Here is an 18,672-nt window from a genome sequence, read left to right as displayed (position 1 = left end):
ATAAGTACTAGGACATATAAGAACATAACATAAGAAATAGGAGCAGGAGTAGCCATTTGGCCCCTCGAGCCTGCTCCATCATTCAATAAGATCATGGCTGATCTGATCATGGGCTCAGCTCCACTTCCCTGTCCGCTCCACATAACCCTTTATTCCTTTATCACTCAATAATCTGTTTAATTTACATTTATTCAGTGACCCAGCCTGCACAGCTTTCTGGGGCAGAGAATTCCACAGATTTACAACCCTCTAGCGTTAACACACCCAAGATATTTTTATGCACATTCCTGAACGCTAACATGTGAGCTCACTGGTCCAGATCTTCTACGTCAGAGAAGTGTGAATGCCTCACACCCTTTTGTAAACTACTGCTAAGAGCTAAATGAGCAATGAGGCTTTGTCTGAAGTTCCTTGACATCCATACACCCAACCAAAATAATAAAGAAAGACTTGCATTTATATAGCATCTTTCACGACCACCGGACGTCTCAAAGCACTTTACAGCCAATTAAATACTTTTTGAAGTGTAGTCACTGTTGTAATGTGCGAAACGCGGCATAGCAAACTCCCACAAACAGCAATGTGATAATGACCAGTAAATCTGTTATTGTTATGTTTATTGAGGGATAAATATTGGCCAGGACACCGGGGATAACTCCCCTGCTCTTCTTCGAAATAGTGTCATGGGATCTTTTACATCCACCTGAGAGAGCAGACGGGGCCTCGGTTTAATGTCTCGTCCAAAAGACAGCACCTCCAACAGTGCAACACTCCCTCAGTACTGCAATAATGTCAGGAGTTCACTTCGCTATTTTGGGTGGCAGCAATTTAGCCAAAACACCTTTGTCATAACCTTAAAAAATTAAACTGTGCTTTAAGCAAATGTAAACTGGAAAAGAATCTAACTGACAATATATCAAATTCAAGAAATCTTGTTTCTTGTGGTGTATGTTTCTATTTTGAAAACAAATATAAATTGATAAACAAAAATGGAGCAAGGATAGAAATAGTAAGTAAGAAAGCAGCCATGAGGTAAAAGGATATAGTCTGTTTATAAGAGACTAAAGGAGTCTCCCAGTGACTTAGTTAGTGGGGCACCGTCTTATAACACTAAATGCTACGGACCTGAAGTTTTCAGATTCCATCCTCAATGTGATTTCAAGCAAGGGTCGCTATACTTGGCATCAGAGTTCCTGGGTTAGGTGGACACAAATCAGCCAGTTCACTACTTTTGATTGATAGCTAATGATATGTGGAAAATGTTTATAGACATTGGGTTAGAAGATTAGAGTGTCATGGGTAAGTGGTAGTAGATTTGTGCATGAAAAATGGCCACTTGGGCAAGGAGTTGGAGGACTGCTGGCAGTTGTAGTACTGTATCTCAACACAAGTCAGTACCTTCAGAAGAGGAACTGAGAGAAAACACTAATATATTAATATCATGTGATATTAAACTAATGGCCCTGAAATTGCAGTCGGTATGATGGCGTATTTTGAGAGTACGCCATCATACCGCCTTTGAAATCTGTCAACTTTCGACTGGTGAAAAGTTGGGCTAATTGCCCACCTACTGTGCATTAATTACCCTGAAAATATTTACGTCTGGTGCAAACAGGCAATGCAGCCTATTGCACAGAGTAAGGGGAGGGGGGAGAATGAGAAAATTGTATTAATGTTGAGCTAGGTTTATACTACAGCCCATTAACAATGAGGCACTGGTTCGTGTCTGAGCTTTGAACTTTGAAATAAACTTTCAGTTGTTCAAGTTTGAAAACAGGGCCTTTTGTGTAGCCGACTTTGCTACCCAAAAGCCTTTTGTAGTTTCGGTTTAATTATTTCCCAACTTCTATTTAGATAGGATTTCATTCACTTTCATGATTTCCTCGTGTTGCCAGACATTTAAACTCTCTTTTAGATTATTTAAATTAATCAAAGTATAGTTAGTCTAATAGAAATGAATTTGATAGGACTGTAAGACTGTAATTAAAGGTTTATGTTGTCATGGTCCAGAATTAAAGGGCCGATGTTAATTCAACTGCATGCTTTGTTATAAAAAAGCATCTTAATCGAGTTCTATGGTTTTAAGGACACCTTCAGTAAAAAGTATTTCATGACTTTTCAGTGTTTGATCAAATTCTATTAGTGTTGAAATCTTGGTTTGTGTATTAAATACTACTGCATGATGTAATTTATCAATAAAATAGCATTTCTACCTGCTAAATTATTTAAAATGAGTTGTGGGCAAATCAGCTATCTCCTCTATTTCCTGATTGGCTAAGTGTAAGGAAGTGAAAGGAGCACCGCCCATGTGATCCCAGGTTCGCATAAGCACAACGGTGCACTCCTGGGATCAGTGGGTCACTATGCTGCGCAAAACTCTGCAACTTCTCAAGGAGGATTCATACAAGGCAAGTGTGGATTTCGTTCAGATGTCAGCAACGTACTCCTTAGTTACGCCGCCGACTGCGAATTCAGGACCAATATAAAATAGTGTAGCCACAGAATTTTACATATGTTAATGTCCTTTGCTGATGAGTTGGTGAAAAGTTTGACTGTTTTCTTTCATTTAAATTTATTCAATGACCCTATCATGTATATACATGTTGTTTGTAGCCACCAGATGGTGTCATTGTTGGAGGCTACAGAGCAGCACGCACATGGTGCTGCTCTGGTATAAAAAGGCCAGCCATTTTGTGAGTCATGCATTTTGGGCCGTAATAAAACAGAGCCAAGGGTGTACCTTGCTTAGTTAAACAGTACTCAGTTTGTACCTTTATTGCATACATAACATTTGGCGTTGAGAATACAAGAACCTTTGTTTGCAAAATGAGCACGATTGGATTTTTAGAGTGATTCGTGGAGGTAGAAGATTGGGCAGACTTTGAGAGCCTTGAACCAGTATTTCGTGGCCAACAAAATGAAGGGGCCAACGATGCAGATCGGCGCCGGGCCGTGTTCCTCACTGTGTGCGGTTCAAAGATCTACGGTCTGATCATGCTGAGTGAACCAACAGAGAAAACGTACGAGGAGTTGTGTACATTGGTACGGGAGCACCTCAAGCCAGACGACGGCATCATCATCTCGAGATACAGGTTTTATACACTCGTTCGATTGGAAGGCCAGAGCGTGGCGGAATTCGTTGCCGACCTGAGACGTCTAGCGGGACCGTGCAAGTTTGGGACGGTGTTGGCAGACATGCTGCGGGACTTCTTTGTTATCGGTATCAACCACGAGGTGATCCTGCGCAAACTTCTAGCGGTGGAGGAGTTAAATTTAAAAAGGGCCATCCGGATCGCTCAATCATGTATGACGACGGACAGGAGTTTAAAGCAAATATAGGTGAAGAACCGAACCTCGGCAAGTACTGTAAATGCGATTGATTCGGCGTTCGGCAGAGTGGCACATGGCAGGGCCTACCCGGCTGCATTCGCAAAACCTGTGCCCAAGGTCCACCAGCGGGAATGTATCCGACTTCTCCATGTTGGCGTTGTGGGGGAAATCTTCTTCACCAGCAGTGCTGATTTAAGCAATATAGTTGCAAAGGCTGTCTGAGAGTGGGGCATCTCCTGCGCAAGTGTCCGCAGATGAGCAAGCGTGCTGCGACACTCCACGTGGAGGGTGAAAGTCAGAATAGCGCGGATCTGCATACGCAATCAGAGATGCCAGATGAAGAAGTGTATGGACTGTACTCTTTCATAACCAAGAGTAAACCAATTTTGATTAACGTGAAGTTTAACGGGATACCGGTATCGATCGAACTGGACACAGGGGGGGAGTCAATCGATCATGAACGAGTGGGCATTTAATAAGCTGTGGGATACTAAGATTGTGAGGCCCAGGCTGAGCCCTGTTAACGCCAAGCTGTGCACGTACACCAAAGAACTGATAAAGGTGATTGGCAGTGCACAAATTAACATGTCGTATAACGGTGCGGTTCACGAGTTACCGCTGTGGATTGTTCCAGGCAATGGCCCAAAGCTGCTCGGCAGGAGCAGGTTGGAGAAAATCAGATGCGACTTAAACGACAAAGGCATTGTCGTCGGAGGAAGATACATGTGCCCAAGTATTGAGCAAGTTCTCCTCGCTGTTCAAACCAGGTATCGGCAGGTATCGGAGCCAAGGTACAGATCCACGTGGACTCAGATGCAGACCCGTCCATCATAAAGCTCGTGCCGTACCATATATGATGAGGGAGCAGGTCGAAATTGATCTGGACAGACTCTAGCGTGAAGGGATCATATCACCGATCGAATTTAATGAATGGGCCAGCCCCATTGTTCCTGTGCTGAAAAGTGATGGCAGTCAGAATCTGTGGAGACTACAAGGCTACGATCAACAGGGTTTCGAAACAAGATCAGTACCCGTTACCGAAGGCTGATTTGTTTACGACGCTAGTCAGAGGGAAGTCGTTCACAAAACTGGACTTGACGTCGGCCTATATGATGCAGGAGTTGGTCGAGACGTCGAAGAGACTTACGTGCATTAACACGCAAAAAGGACTGTTTATTTACCACAGGTGCCCTTTCGGAATTCGCTCGGCTGCAGCAATATTCCAGAGGAATATGGAAAGTTTACTGAAGTCCATTCTCAGAACCCTCGTGTTCCAAGATGACATCCTGATCACCGGTCGTGACTCCAAGCAACATCTGAACAACCTGGAAGAGGTTCTACTGCGTTTGGACAGAGTGGGACTCAGACTTAAACGCTCGAAGTGCATCTTCATGGCACCGGAGGTCGAATTCCTCAGGAGGAAAATCGCCGCTGATGGCATCAGACCTACTGACGTGAAAACCAAGGCCATCAAGAATGCACCCAAGCTGCAGAATGTGACGGAGCTGCGTTCGTTCCTGAGTCTACTCAATTACTTTGGTAACTTCCTACCTAAATTGAGCACCTGACTTGAACCATTACACATGCTATTGAGAAAAGGCAACAACTGGGTGTGTGGCACATTGCAAGACCGAGCTTTCGAGAAAGCCACCAATCTGCTTTGCTCGAACAAGCTGCTGGTACATTATGACCCATGTAACCGTTTAGTTTTGGCCTGTGACGCATCGTCATATGGAATTGGTTGCGTGTTACAACAAGCCAATGAGTCGGGGAAACTTCAATCTATCGTGTATGCATCCAAAAGTTTGTCTAAAGCAGAAAGAGCCTACAGCATGGTCGAAAAAGAAGCTTTAGCATGTGTGTACGGTGTTAAAAAGATGCATCAATACCTGTTCGGTCTGAGGTTCGAATTAGAGACCGATCACAAGCCGCTCATTTTGTTGTTTTCCAGAGCAAAGGTATCAATACCAACGCTTCATCCCACATCCAAAGGTGGGCGCTGACATTATCCGTCTATGATTATTTAATTCGCCACAGACCTGACAGAGAACTGTGCCGATGCTTTGAGCCGATTGCCGTTGCCCACACCGGAGGTGGAAACGCCACAACTGGCAGATTTAATATTAATCATGGATGCTTTTGAGAGTGAAGGTACCCCTGCCACGGCTCAAAAAGTTAAGACCGGGACCAGCGAGGACCCGATATTATCGGTGGTAAAGGGTTGCATCCTCAAAGGGGATTGGTCTGCCATACCTAAGCAAATGTGCGAGGAGGCCAAACGGTACATTCGTCGCAAGGACGAATTGTTTATTCAAACAGATTGCATATTGTGGGGCAATTGCATTGTAATGCCTAAGAAAGGGAGAGAGAAGTTTGAGTATGAGTTACACAGCACACATCCTGGTATAGTGATGATGAAGGCCATCGCCAGGTCCCACGTATGGTGGCCAGGAATTGATTGAGATGGAAGCATGCGTGCATCAGTGCAACACCTGCATGCAGCTCAGCAAAGCACCAGCGGAATCACCGCTGAGTCTGTGGTCATGTCCATCCAAACCTTGGTCCAGGATCCATGTAGATTTTGCAGGTCCCTTCCTGGGCAAGATATTTTTTAGTAGTGGTGGATGCTTATTCGAACTGGATAGAATGTCATCCAGTACGTCCCCGGCAACCATAGAGAATCTCAATGTCATGTTCACGTGATCTGCCTGGCATAGTGGTGAGCAACAATGGGTCGTGCTTCACCAGTCAGGAGTTTCAGGAGTTTGTAAAACTTAATGGCATAAAACATGTAAGGTCAGTACCGTTCAAGCCTGCATCCAACAGGCAAGCAGAATGTGCAGTACAAATTATCAAGCAAAGCATGAGGAGAGTAACCCAAGGGTCACTGCAGACCCGCTTGTCTTGCATACTGCTGAGTTACAGGACAAGACCCCACACACTCACAGGGGTCTCGCCTGCTGAACTCATGATGAAAAGAGGTCTTAAGACCAAGTTATCTCTTGTACACCCGGATTTAAGTAATCATGTTGAATACAGAAGACAGAGTCAACAAGGGTACCACGATCGCGCAACTGTGTCACGCGAGATTTCTGTTAATGATCCTGTATATGTGTTGAATTATAGTCAGGGTCCTAAATGGATCGCTGGTACGGTCATGGCCAAGGAGGGCAACAGAGTATTTGTTATTAAGCTCAAGAATGGGCAAACTTGCAGGAAACACATGGATCAAACAAAGCTGAGGCACACAGACGAGCCAGAGCAGTCGGATGAAGAAACCGTCGATGACCAACCAACCTACCAGCAGCCTTCAGTGAACTCAAGGGTCATCAGTGAGCCGGTATTTCCATCACGGACTTGTTCAATAAAAATGGACTTGCAATTCCTGACATGGCCACTGCCACCCCCAACAAGTCAACCACCCAGCCACAACAGACCCCGCACATTCACCCAAGGCCGGAATCGAACTGAGCCGGTCAACCCAGGAGTGTAAAGCACCGGGCTGTCTCAACCTGTGAAAGACTGTGATAAGATCTCAGAGAAGGGTATTGTCATGTATGTACATGCTGTTTGTAGCCACCAGATGGTGTCATTGTCGGAGGCCACTGAGCAGCATGCACATGGTGCTGTTCTGGTATAAAAAGGCCAACCATTTTGTGAGTCAGGCACTTTGGGCCGTAATAAAGCAGAGCCAAGGTTGTACCTTGTTTCAGTTAAACAGTACTCAGTTTGTACCTTTATTGCATACATAACAGACCCAGCCTCCACTGCTCTCTGCAGAGAATTCCACAGATTTACAACCCTCTCAGAGAAGAAATTCCTCCTCAACTCAGTTTTAAATTGGTGACCCCTTATTCTGCAACTATGCCCCCTAGTTCTAGATTCCCCCATGAGTGGAAACATCCTCTCTGCATCTACCTTGTCGAGCCCCCTCATTATATGTTTCAATAAAATCACCTCTCATTCTTCTGAACTTCAATGAGTAAAGGCCCAATCTACTCAACCTTTCTTCATAAGTCAAACCCTTCATCTCAGGAATCAACCTAGTGACCCTTCTCTGAACTGCCACCAATGCAAGTATATCCCTCCTTAAAAAAGGAGACCAAAACTGTACGCAGTACTCGAGGTGCCCAAAATTGGTCGATGCATAAGTTCTGCTCAGTTCTCAGCGATATGCCAGTGGTGTGTCGTTTTAAACCGCCGGCATACCGCCAAGACTAGAGAACAAAATTGGTCAAAATGTTTTCGCCATTATGTCAGCGGTCTGCAGCGGGCGGTATGTAACTTACTCGATCCAGATCGACTTTCTCTTCGATCAACTGTGCGACACTGAACTGTGCATTAGTGATTTTTTTTCCCCTCGTTTTTTTTTTTTACAGAAGTGTTTTACCTGCGATTTTGGGGGTCAAGGGTCATAAGCGCAGGCGCAGTGACTTGAAGAGGAGGGAGAGAGAGTGAGAAGGAGCAGCAAGCTAGTTGACGGGCAGTTACTGAAAAAACATTGCAGAGTTAAATATTCCGAACAACAAATAATTCTACAGATCAGCCATGATCTTATTGAATGGTGCTGCAGGCTCGAAGGGCCGAATGGCCTACTCCTGCACCTATTTTCTATGTTTCTATGAAGAATAAGACATATTTTACAAAGCAAAAATCATAACAGAAATCTTATGGAAATGTTAAAAAAAATCAAAGCACAAAAACATCGAAGAGGATAGGAGGTTGAGGCCTTCGACGAGACAGAGTTACCTGCCCTTCTCGAGCATATAACAGAGAGGTACTCCGAGCTAACGAAGGGTGGTCGTGGAAAGCCCCTCCCCATTGAGTACAACTGGATATGGGACGAGATCGGGTAGGCTGTGTCCTCCAAAATACCATGGTACGCACCGGGGAAAGATGCCGTAAGAACTGGAATGACCTAGTGAGGGTAGCAAGAGTAAGTAATGATTTATTTATGCAACCCCCCCCCCCCCCCCCCCCCCATGTGCCATGTACCATGTAAATGTAGGTTCCGTGTCACACGGATGATGTTATTTATCTTAAGGTTATGGCGATGTATTAGTGCTTTCAGGCAATGACAAGAGGATCAATGCAGTGTTTTGTGTGTGTGTATGACCCTTTGTATCTGCGATGTTAAATGGATTGAAGATTTCTACTTTGATTTACTTTATTTTCTGCAGAAGAAGACATCTCCAATAGCAGGTGATCAGCGGCGTACGGGGGGAGGACCCACAACCCAGGAGCCTCTGACTGACATCAAGATCCTTGTCCTGTCCCTGGTTGGGATAGCAACTGTGCCACCACCAGCATTGGAGCTGACCCACTCACACAAGAAGATGGTAAGTTGAATAAAATGCAGTCTGTGTTGCGGTCTTCTCATGTCATGTAATGTAACTAACTGTAATGTTGGCCTGATGGAATTTAATGCGAGTTTATTGCACTGTAATGTTGGCCTCATGTGATTTACTGCAATGTTGGGGGCATGTAACGCAGTGCATATATGTATTGTCTGTCTGCGATATGTAATGCAGTACTGCAGTGGTGGTGGACATTTAAGTCACTGTGCTATGTACTCATGTAACCCTGACCTCTCCCCTGGTGCCTAGCTTTTTTAAATATTGTTTTGTACTTCCAGACTCGGATGATTCAGACCACACCGACACAGACGACAGACCCACTGCCTCTACCTCTGGCATCAGCTCTGTCCCGACTTCACTACTGGCAGAGATGAGGAAGACAAAGAGGAAGAGGAAGAAGAAGAGCCGCTGATCCTGCAGCCAGTGGAGGTGGAGGTGGGAGTGGAGACGTAGGAGGATACACCGGCTCCGTGTGGGACAGCCGAACATCCTCCACCACGGAGTCTGTATCAGGGGATTCCCCCATAGCTCCTCTGATTCTGCGGGACCAAGTGGTGCGCAGCAAGGCACCCTCGGTGTTGCAGCGCCTTTGCCGCAGAGATGGAGGTTGGTGCAGGCGTGAACCAGGACATGGTGCATCTGTCACAGGCCAGCGTCGACAGAGGTCGAGAGCTGCTCAAGGCCATGACTACGATAGCCGCAAACATTGCGGCTCTATCAAAGCGGCAGTCAGACTGGGGCATTGAAGCCATGTGGCAATCGATGGGATCGGGACATGCCGCGGAACCCCCCCCGCCCATGCCATAGTAGTCAGATCGACAGCACCTGAGGGTGGGGAGCTGACATCATCTTCCAGCCCTGAAACCGTGCCTTCCACATCGCGAGTTTCTCCTGAGGCCCCATTTATTGCGCCTGCAATGTCTGACCCCCCAGCGACAGCAACAGCACTCCGGGTGCGGTGCTACAAGCCGGCTTGGTACCAGCACGGGGAGGTTCAGGCTCAGGGACACTGTGAAAGGGAAGGGCGGGAGTAAGAAAGGGGGGAATTGTCCCAAGGGTGGTGTAGCACGGGGTCGAGGCTGGGAGCAAGGTTGTTGCAGAGGCCAGTAAAGGGTCTTTTTGTTGTACTTGTGCATTGAATAATTTAAGTTTGATATGTAAAAGTTTATTAAAGTTGAAAAGTTTTGTTAAAGTTTTATTAAAGTTGTTAAAAGTTGTTTTATAGTTATACGTTTTACAAAGTTTTAAAATTGTTGTATATTTTTGAAACTTTTACATAAACGTTTGAATTTAATTTAAACACTCTTGTACAGTGTCAAACTTTTGGGGTAACAGTCTCAGGGTCCCAAAACACAGCTCTCCACATTCAAGCAAAGCATTCATTTATGAGCTGCTGATGTAACAATTTTGCAGTGGCATACGCTCCATGTGCCCTCTGCTGTGATGATGGGGGGGTAGTGCCATGGGTTCACATGGAAGCTCCTCCTCATCCTCCTGCCCCTCATTTTCTTCTTCGTCCTCTGTCTCCTGCACGCTCTCCTCAGATGGTCCCCTGGGAGGACAGGGGCACCAACATCAGTATCCTCGACCAGGCTAACATCCCCAGTATTGAAGCACTGACCACACTCGATCAGCTTCGCTGGGCAGGCCACATTGTACGCATGCCAGATACGAGACTCCCTAAGCAAATGCTTTATGTGGAGCTCCTTCATGGTAAACGAGCCAAAGGAGGACAGCGGAAACGTTATAAGGACACCCTCAAAGCCTCCCTGGTAAAGTGCGACATCACCACTGACACCTGGGAGACCCTGGCCGCAGACCGCCCGAGGTGGAGAAAGTCCATCCGGGAGGGCGTTGAGCTCTTTGAGTCTCGACGCAAGGAGCATGAAGACGCCAGGCGCAGGCAGCGGAAGGAGCACGCGGCAAACCAGCTCCACTGACCCCTTCCCCCGACGAATGTCTGTCCCACCTGTAACAGGATCTGTGGCTTTCGTATTGGACTGTTCAGCCAAAGAACTCACTTTTGGAGTGGAAGCAAGTCCTCCTCGATTCCGAGAGACTGCCTATGATGATGATGGTCCCACAGTCCCTGTGGCAATTCCTGTCCCTGCATGATTGGTAAATTATGCAACATGCAGGACACCACTGTGAACTGAGCAATCTGCTCAGGGTAGTATTGCAGCCTGTCTCCCGAGTGGTCCAAGCATCGAAAGCGCTGCTCCACCACTACAATTGTCTGTTCGATTATATTATGTGTGGTTATATGGCTCTTATTATATCATTGCTCGGCTTCTGTGTGAGGGTTCCACAGTGGGCTCGAGAGCCAGGTGTATGAGGCCGTACTCTTTGTCCCCCAGCATCCAGCATTTATCTTGTGGCTCAGACTTCAACCGGTCAGACATAGTGCTCTCACGCAAGATGTGTGCTTCATGGATGCTCCTCGGAAAGTAGACATTCACTGCCATTATGTGCTGTGTATGGTCGCATACGAGCTGCATCTTGAGGGAGTGAAATTCTTTACGATTTCGGTACACCTCCGCCTCCTATAATGGTGTTTGCAGGGCAATATGGGTACAGTCAACAGCACCCTGCACCTTGGGGAAGCTGGCAATGCGTGCAAATCCCAAAGCCCTCTCACTTTGTACCTTCCTGGTCATTGGGAAGTTTATAAATTCCATCCGGCATGCATACAGTGTTTCAGTTGCCTGTCGGATGCACCGATGAGTAGCGTACTGAGAAAAACAGCCTATGTCCCCAGCTGATGCCTGAAAAGAGCCACATGCATAAAAGGAAAATGCCGCAGTCACCTTCATTAAGAGTGCAGTAATATTGTTGGTAATGGGCTGCAGGTCTGCCTTAATGAGTCGGCAAATCTCAGTGATCACCTCTTTTCGGAAGCGCAGCCTTTAATGTAGAAAACATTCTAGGTCCTCAAAATCAATGCGAGTACTTGGTGTCTGATTCTGTAACAGTGTCAGGGACTAACCTTCCAATTATATGCAACTCATTCATTTTCATGAATTTTGCAATATACACAGTGTGATTGACATATATGTACAGGACAGACACTGTCACTCACTCTCTGGTACTATGTGTCAGTGTGTGATTGACAGGTGTGTATAGGATAGGCACTGTCACTCACTCTCTGGAGGTGGTACTCAGTAAGATAATGGGACAAAAGGCAGATAAATCCCCTGGACCTGATGGCTTGCATCCTAGGATCTTAAAAGAAGTAGCGGCAGGGATAGTGGATGCATTGGTTGTAATTTACCAAAATTCCCTGGTTTCTGGGGAGGTCCAGCAGATTGGAAAACTGCAAATGTAACACCCCTATTTTAAAAAGGAGGCAGACAAAAAGCAGGAAACTATAGACCAGTTAGTCTAACATCTGTGGTTCGGAAAATGTTGGAGTTCATTATTAAAGAAGCAGTAACAGGACATTTGGAAAAGCATAATTCGGTCAGAGTCAGCACGGATTTATGACAGGGAAGTCATATTTGACAAATTTGCTGGAATTCTTTGAGGATGTAATGAACAGGATGGATAAAGGGGAACCAGTGGATGTGATGTATTTGGACTTCCAGAAGGCTTTTGACAAGTTGCCACATAAAAGGTTACTACACAAGATAAAAGTTTTACGGGGTTGCGGGTAATATATTAGCATGAATAGACGATTAGCTAACGAATAGAAAACAGAGAGTCGGGATAAATGGTTCATTCTCGGGTTGGCAATCAGTAACTAGTGGGGTGCCGCAGGGATCAGTACTGGGTCCCCAACTATTTACAATCTATATGAACGACTTGGAAGAAGGGACCGAGTGTAACGTAGCCAAGTTTGCTGACGATACAAAGATGGGAGGAAAAGCAATGTGTGAGGAGGACACAAATAATCTGCAAAAGGACATAGACAGGCTGAGTGAGTGGGCAAAAATTTGGCCGATGGAGTATAATGTTGGAAAGTGTGAGGTCATGCACTTTGGCAGAAGAAAAACAAAGAACAAGTTATTATTTCAATGGAGAAAGATTGCAAAGTGCTGCAGTACAGCAGGACCTGGGGGTACTTGTGCATGAAACACAAAAGGTTAGTATGCAGGTAGAGCAAGTGATCAGGAAGGCCAATGGTATCTTGGCCTTTATTGCAAAGGGGATAGAGTATAAAAGCAGGGAAGTCGTGCTACAGTTATACAGGGTATTGGTAAGGCCACACCTGGAATACTGCGTGCAGTTTTGGTTTCCATATTTACAAAAGATTATACTTGCTTTGGAGGCAGTTCAGAGAAGGTTCACAAGGTTGATTCCAGAGATGAGGAGGTTGACTTATGAGGAAAGGTTGAGTAGGTTGGATCTCTATTCATTGAAATTCAAAAGAATGAGAGGTGATCTTATCGAAATGTATAAGATTATGAGGGGGCTTGACAAGATGGATGCAGAGAGGATGTTTCCACTGATAGGGGAGACTAGAACTAGGGGGCATGATCTTAGAATAAGGGGCTGCCCATTTAAAACTGAGATGAGGAATTTCTTTTCTCAGATGGTTGTAAATCTGTGGAATTTGCTGGCTCAGAGAGCTGTGGAAGCTGGGACATTGAATAAATTTGAGACAGAGATAAACCGATAAGGGAATAAAGGATTATGGGGAGCGGGCAGGGAAGTGGACCTGAGTCCATGATCGGATCAACCATGATCGTGTTAAATGGTAGAGCAGGCTCGAGGGGCCGTATGGTCTACTCCTGCTCCTATTTCTTATGTTCTATGTTCTTATGTTAAATTTAGTTTGAAACCATTGCTTGGAAATGTCAGTAGAACTGAAGAAAAATGTTCAAAGGATGTTCAGCTGGAAAATGAACAACTCTTACATAAATATTGTGTTTTTTAAATTACCCTTTAAAATGAAGTTTAAATAAAACCCCCTATACAATACTGTTCAAAGCAAAAATTGCTTAGTACTGTTCTCCCTTAAAATTCAGGTTACTATTCATTCTAATATACAAACAGAAACCAGATACAGAACAGATTTTTTTTTTAAATGACAGAACCTTGAATTATTTAATTATTTTTTTTTTAAAAATTTTGAGAATACTCAAAAATCAAAATTGTTTAACTTTAAAGGAGCAATGTAGCTTATTTGCAGCTTAAAATGGGCCTATTCTAAAACAATTACCAAAATATTTCTTACCCGTTGGTCTCGCTAATCAGATTCTCTGTTTCTGCACATTCAGGCCTAAAAGAAAAATTATTAGCAGTTTTAATGATTAGAGGATCAATCCCCTGAATGCATATTGGGCCACTATCCCTTCATTCCCTTCCCAAGCAAACCAGAAATGGCAACAGACCTGAATAGGAAGTGAGACTTTCACTTTTGGCTATTAAAAACGAATAACATTAGCACAAGAATACTTAATAGATTCATACATATCCTAAACTAAGGGAACTAAACAACAAACTTAAAAATAAGTTGCAAGTCCCTATGCACCAGTTTGTTTTCTTCAATTTCCTGTCTTCTTTTTCTCAGGATCATGGAGAGAGGTTTCACTGGTGCTGGCATCTCTCTGATACCTCACTGAAGAAATCATTTTTCACAAGAGCAATAAGCTAGTCATCACGTTATTCAACTTTGGAGATCACAGACAAGCCCAATTTGCTTCTCACCGAATATCCACCTTCACATACTTCCCAGCAGAAATCGCAGGGTGCAGGGACATGGATTCATTTTTTTCTAACTATACCACAAGACACAGAGCCCAATTTAAATTTTCCTACCAATGTACCAACTGGCAATATCTTTGACCAAATGTTCTCTACTATTCAACTGTAGATAGCATCACAGCTGAGCCCAATCCTGTTCTCACCCAACATCCACACACATGCACTTTCCAGCAAGAATCCCTGTCCATGCCTGATATCCCTTCCCAAACACAAGGGTTAATTGTAGGCCTCCAGTTGCTGCTCCAGTTGACATCAGCTAAGTCGGTAGAGACTAAAAATTGAACCTGAAACTTTTTGATCATTGTACCTTTACTCACTCGGCAGCAGTGTGAAAAGAATCAAAATATTGGCACAGATATATCTTAATAACATAGATATTTTATATGAAAAGTGCACTAAAATAAAAGTAGACAAGTAGAGAATTTGAAGTAACTGGAATGAAGGATATTTTAAATTTGTTTTTAAAAAGTCTGATTGTTTGTTTTATAATAATGTTTGTAACGGTTACTGTGGCCTCGATATTAACACCCACAGCCCCATAATGGGTTGGAGAGGGTTTTCTTTTGGCAGTGGTATCGGGGCGGCCGAGTATCCCACCACGCAGAGCAGGACACTTAATTAACATATTCAAATTGTGCTCCCATGACGTAATTTGGAGCATGATTTAAAATTCACTGTTGCTGCACCGGTTTCCCAGGGGTCGGGAAACCTGGCAGTGAAAGGGAGGCAGAAGCTGCTGGCTTCACAAGTTAAGTACCTTTTTCAGTACTCCTTGTGGGCCAGGAGGAGCAGGAGTGATCCCCGGCCCCTCAAACAAACCTTCGGCCTCTCCCCTGCCAAATGCAGCCTCTCTCTCACCCAGATTGCCAACCTCCACCCCCCCAGCCCCAATGGTCTCTCTCCGCCCCTGCCCACCACACCCCCGCCTCCCCATCCCACCGCAACCGTGTTTACCACCACCTCCAGCCCCCGATTGCCAATCTTTCAATTCCCGTACCCAAGGGTCCCCGGATGTGTCCTCCTGCCGTTAGTTTTCCCTCCTAGCTGCTGCCCAGGCTGTAAATTTGGTCGGCAGCTGGGAGGGGAATAGTACAAAAAAATGAAAGTGAGGTCATGCCATTAAGTTCGGCAGGAACTCCACATCCCCGGCCTTGATGGGTTTTTCGCCGTTTTCGGCCTCCCATGCACACTCCCCATAAATATCAGGGCCTGCAGCAGCACTCTGGAACTCCCATGCAGCCAGATCACCAGCTTTTAAATGGGGAAAACCGCGCATGCGAGGTATTTTGAATGGGCCGCACGACCCCTGCACCCAAAATAAAATGAAAGGGAACATTGGCCGAGATATCTGCTTTCTATTCAGATTAGTCCTATGAAAGTATTGACAAATTCCCATTGTTCACTGAAATGGCTGCTGAATAATTTTTTTAAATGTTTAATTTTTCTTCAGTTGCTTTACAGAAAAAAAACTATGTTTCTCTAAAGCACCTCTGTGCCAATATTTCATTTCCCAGTAGTATTAGACTATTTCAGACTATTTGGGGTGGTGCTTCAGATGTAATGCATCATAGGGAAAATAATTCAATATCAATCTCATGGCCTTCCCCCGCTCCCCTCCCCGACCCCCATACTTGCTCCGATTTCCATTCCTCTCCTGCAAAGCCACAACTTATTTGCATATACATCAACAGCCCCCTATAACCTCAGCTATTATTCTTCATGTGGACGTATACAATGCGTGTCCATTGTCTATTTATTCATAGAGCACAAACCTCTCCTCATCTGACATTTGCACATACACTTTCCACCAGGCTCACTGGACAGCAATCCGAAATAGGAACCCAAGCTGGTTGGTATGGTGCACCAGTACCTCACCATGCCAATGAGTCATTGTAACCTGGTAAGTCTCTAGACATCTGAATTTAAGAGAGTTGTGAGTAAGTTAAGGGGAAAGAGATTAGAATGCAATAAGTACATATTGTTGAGGATATATTCGCCTATCATTTTAATTCCCCGGTCCACTCCCACTCTGACCTTTGCCTCCTACACTGTTCCAAGAAAAAAAAACAGGCTAGTATCTTTGCACTCCAAGTTGATCTTGGAGTAGTGGATGATTTTGCTGGGAATAAGACCATCAAACATGGAGCTGAGGAAGTAGTTTAGTAAATCAACATCAAATGGAACGCCAACAGCTATGCAGTTGGGACTTTGAAAAGGCAGTCGTTAGTGACTTGGGGAGAGGGGGGAGGAGAGGTTTTTTTCCAAAGAACTGATACAGAAGAAGCAGGGGTTGGGGACGGTGAGTGAGATAAGGAAGTGGTTGTAGATTACTTCATCAGTGATCAAGACAATGCGAACACAGAGACCACCTGAGAGTAGGGATGGCAAGGTCAACGGGATTTGTAAGCATATAGGTAGGAGAGATTATTTGGAAGACTAGGTTTGGGAGGATAAGTGGGCAGTGAATTCAGAGAAGAGGGGGCAAGGGGAGCTGAGTCGCTCAGTCCAAAGGCTAATGGAGGATATCTCAGGGGGAAAATTGAGGTGGGGTGGTAGACTGAGATTTTAAAGAAGAGATGAGAGGTCAGGATCAGGCATTAATCTTCCACTTTGCTGCCCCATTCCAAACTCTGTCCACAACCATGACATTTGATGCTGATTCAAATGAGACAATACCTTTCAACATGTTTTGATTTCATAATTGCATGCATAATTGTATTTTATTACAGTCACAATTTTTATCTCTATTGGATCGAGTTCCTACGCAGAACTCACAACAATTCTTCATTCTTTCACTCACTTATCCAGTCGCACAAGACTCAACAGCTGAAAACTTTAGAACTTCAGAGTTTCAGAGTTGTTCACATCCAGGAGCTTCATTAACCAGTTAAGACCATGTGGGCCAAAATCTAGGGTATTTTGCAGACTCTACATATTGAAATCAAGCCTTGTACGCTTCCTGCACCAACTTTTGTTCCTCATTGCCATCCTTACCACACTGAAGTGTCATTTGGGTTTGGACTACGATCATCTTGGTTCTTCAGACCAATATTAAGAACATAAGACATAGGAGCAGGAGTAGGCCATTCAGACCTTCGAACCTGCTGGGATAGTCAATACAATCTATATTAATAACTTGGATGAAGGGATCAAGTGTAATGTAACCAAATTTGCTGAGGATACAAAGATGGGTGGGAAAGTAAATTGTGAAGAGGACACAAAAAATCCGCAAAGGGATATAGACAGGCTAAGTGGGCAAACATTTGGCAGATGGAGTATAATGTGGGAATATGTGAGGTTATCCACTTTGGCAGAAAAAACAGAAAAGCAAATTATAATTTAAATGGAGAAAAATTGCAAAGTGCTGCAGTACAGAGGGACCTGGGGGTCCTTGAGCATAAAGCACAAAGTTAGTATACAGGTACAGCAAGTAATCAGGTAGGCAAATGGAATGTTGGCCTTTATTTCAAGGGGGATGGAGTATAAAAGCAGAGAAGTCCTGCAAAAACTATACAGGGTATTGGTAAGGCCACACCTAGTGTACTGCATACAGTTTTGATCTCCTTATTGAAGGGAAGATATACTTGCATATTCAGAGAAGGTTCATTAAGTTGATTCCGGAGATGAGGGGGTGGACTTATGAAGATAGGTTGAGATTATACTCATTGGAGTTCAGAAGAATGAGAGGTGATCTTATTGAAACATATAAGATAACGAGGAGGCTCGACAAGGTGGATGCAGGGAAACATAGAAACATAGAAAGATAGAAAATAGGTGCAGGAGTACGCCATTCGGCCCTTCGAGCCTGCACCACCATTCAATATGATCATGGCTGATCATGCAACTTCAATACCCCATTCCTGCTTTCTCTCCATATCTCTTGATCCCTTTAGCCATAAGTGCCACATCTAACTCCCTTTTGAATATATCTAACGAACTGGCCTCAACAACTTTCTGTGGTAGAGCATTCCACAGGTTCATAATTCTCTGAGTGAAGAAGTTTCTCCTCAGCTCGGTCCTAAATGGCTTACCCCTTATCCTTAAACTGTGACCCCAGGTTCTGAACTTCCCCAACATCGGGAACATTCTTCCTGCATCTAACCTGTCCAATCCCATCAGAATTTTATGTTTCTATGAGGTCCCCTCTCATTCTTCTAAATTCCAGTGAATATAAGCCTAGCCATCCCGGGAATCAGTTTGGTGAACCTTCGCTGCACTCCCTCAATAGCAAGAATGTCCTTCCTCAGATTAGGAGACCAAAACTATACACAATATTCAA

General features: G+C 44.5%; 1 protein-coding gene across 4 annotated transcripts in view; it reads right to left on the bottom strand.

The window, feature by feature from the left end:
• The window catches only part of stau2 (staufen double-stranded RNA binding protein 2), a 675,620-nt gene that overhangs the window by 532,365 nt on the left and 124,583 nt on the right, over positions 1-18,672 (bottom strand). For 3 of the 4 annotated variants that reach the window (XM_070891170.1, XM_070891177.1, XM_070891156.1), the window contains exon 6: positions 13,864-13,908. The exons of the other annotated variant lie outside the window; for it this stretch is intronic. In XM_070891170.1, coding sequence (XP_070747271.1) covers positions 13,864-13,908 — 45 coding nt within the window. The remainder of the gene's footprint in view (positions 1-13,863; positions 13,909-18,672) is intronic. 4 annotated transcript variants of the gene reach the window in all.

Source organism: Pristiophorus japonicus, chromosome 1 (assembly GCF_044704955.1).
Source record: "Pristiophorus japonicus isolate sPriJap1 chromosome 1, sPriJap1.hap1, whole genome shotgun sequence".
Taxonomy (NCBI): domain Eukaryota; kingdom Metazoa; phylum Chordata; class Chondrichthyes; family Pristiophoridae; genus Pristiophorus; species Pristiophorus japonicus.
This window is presented reverse-complemented; position numbering and strand designations above follow the sequence as displayed.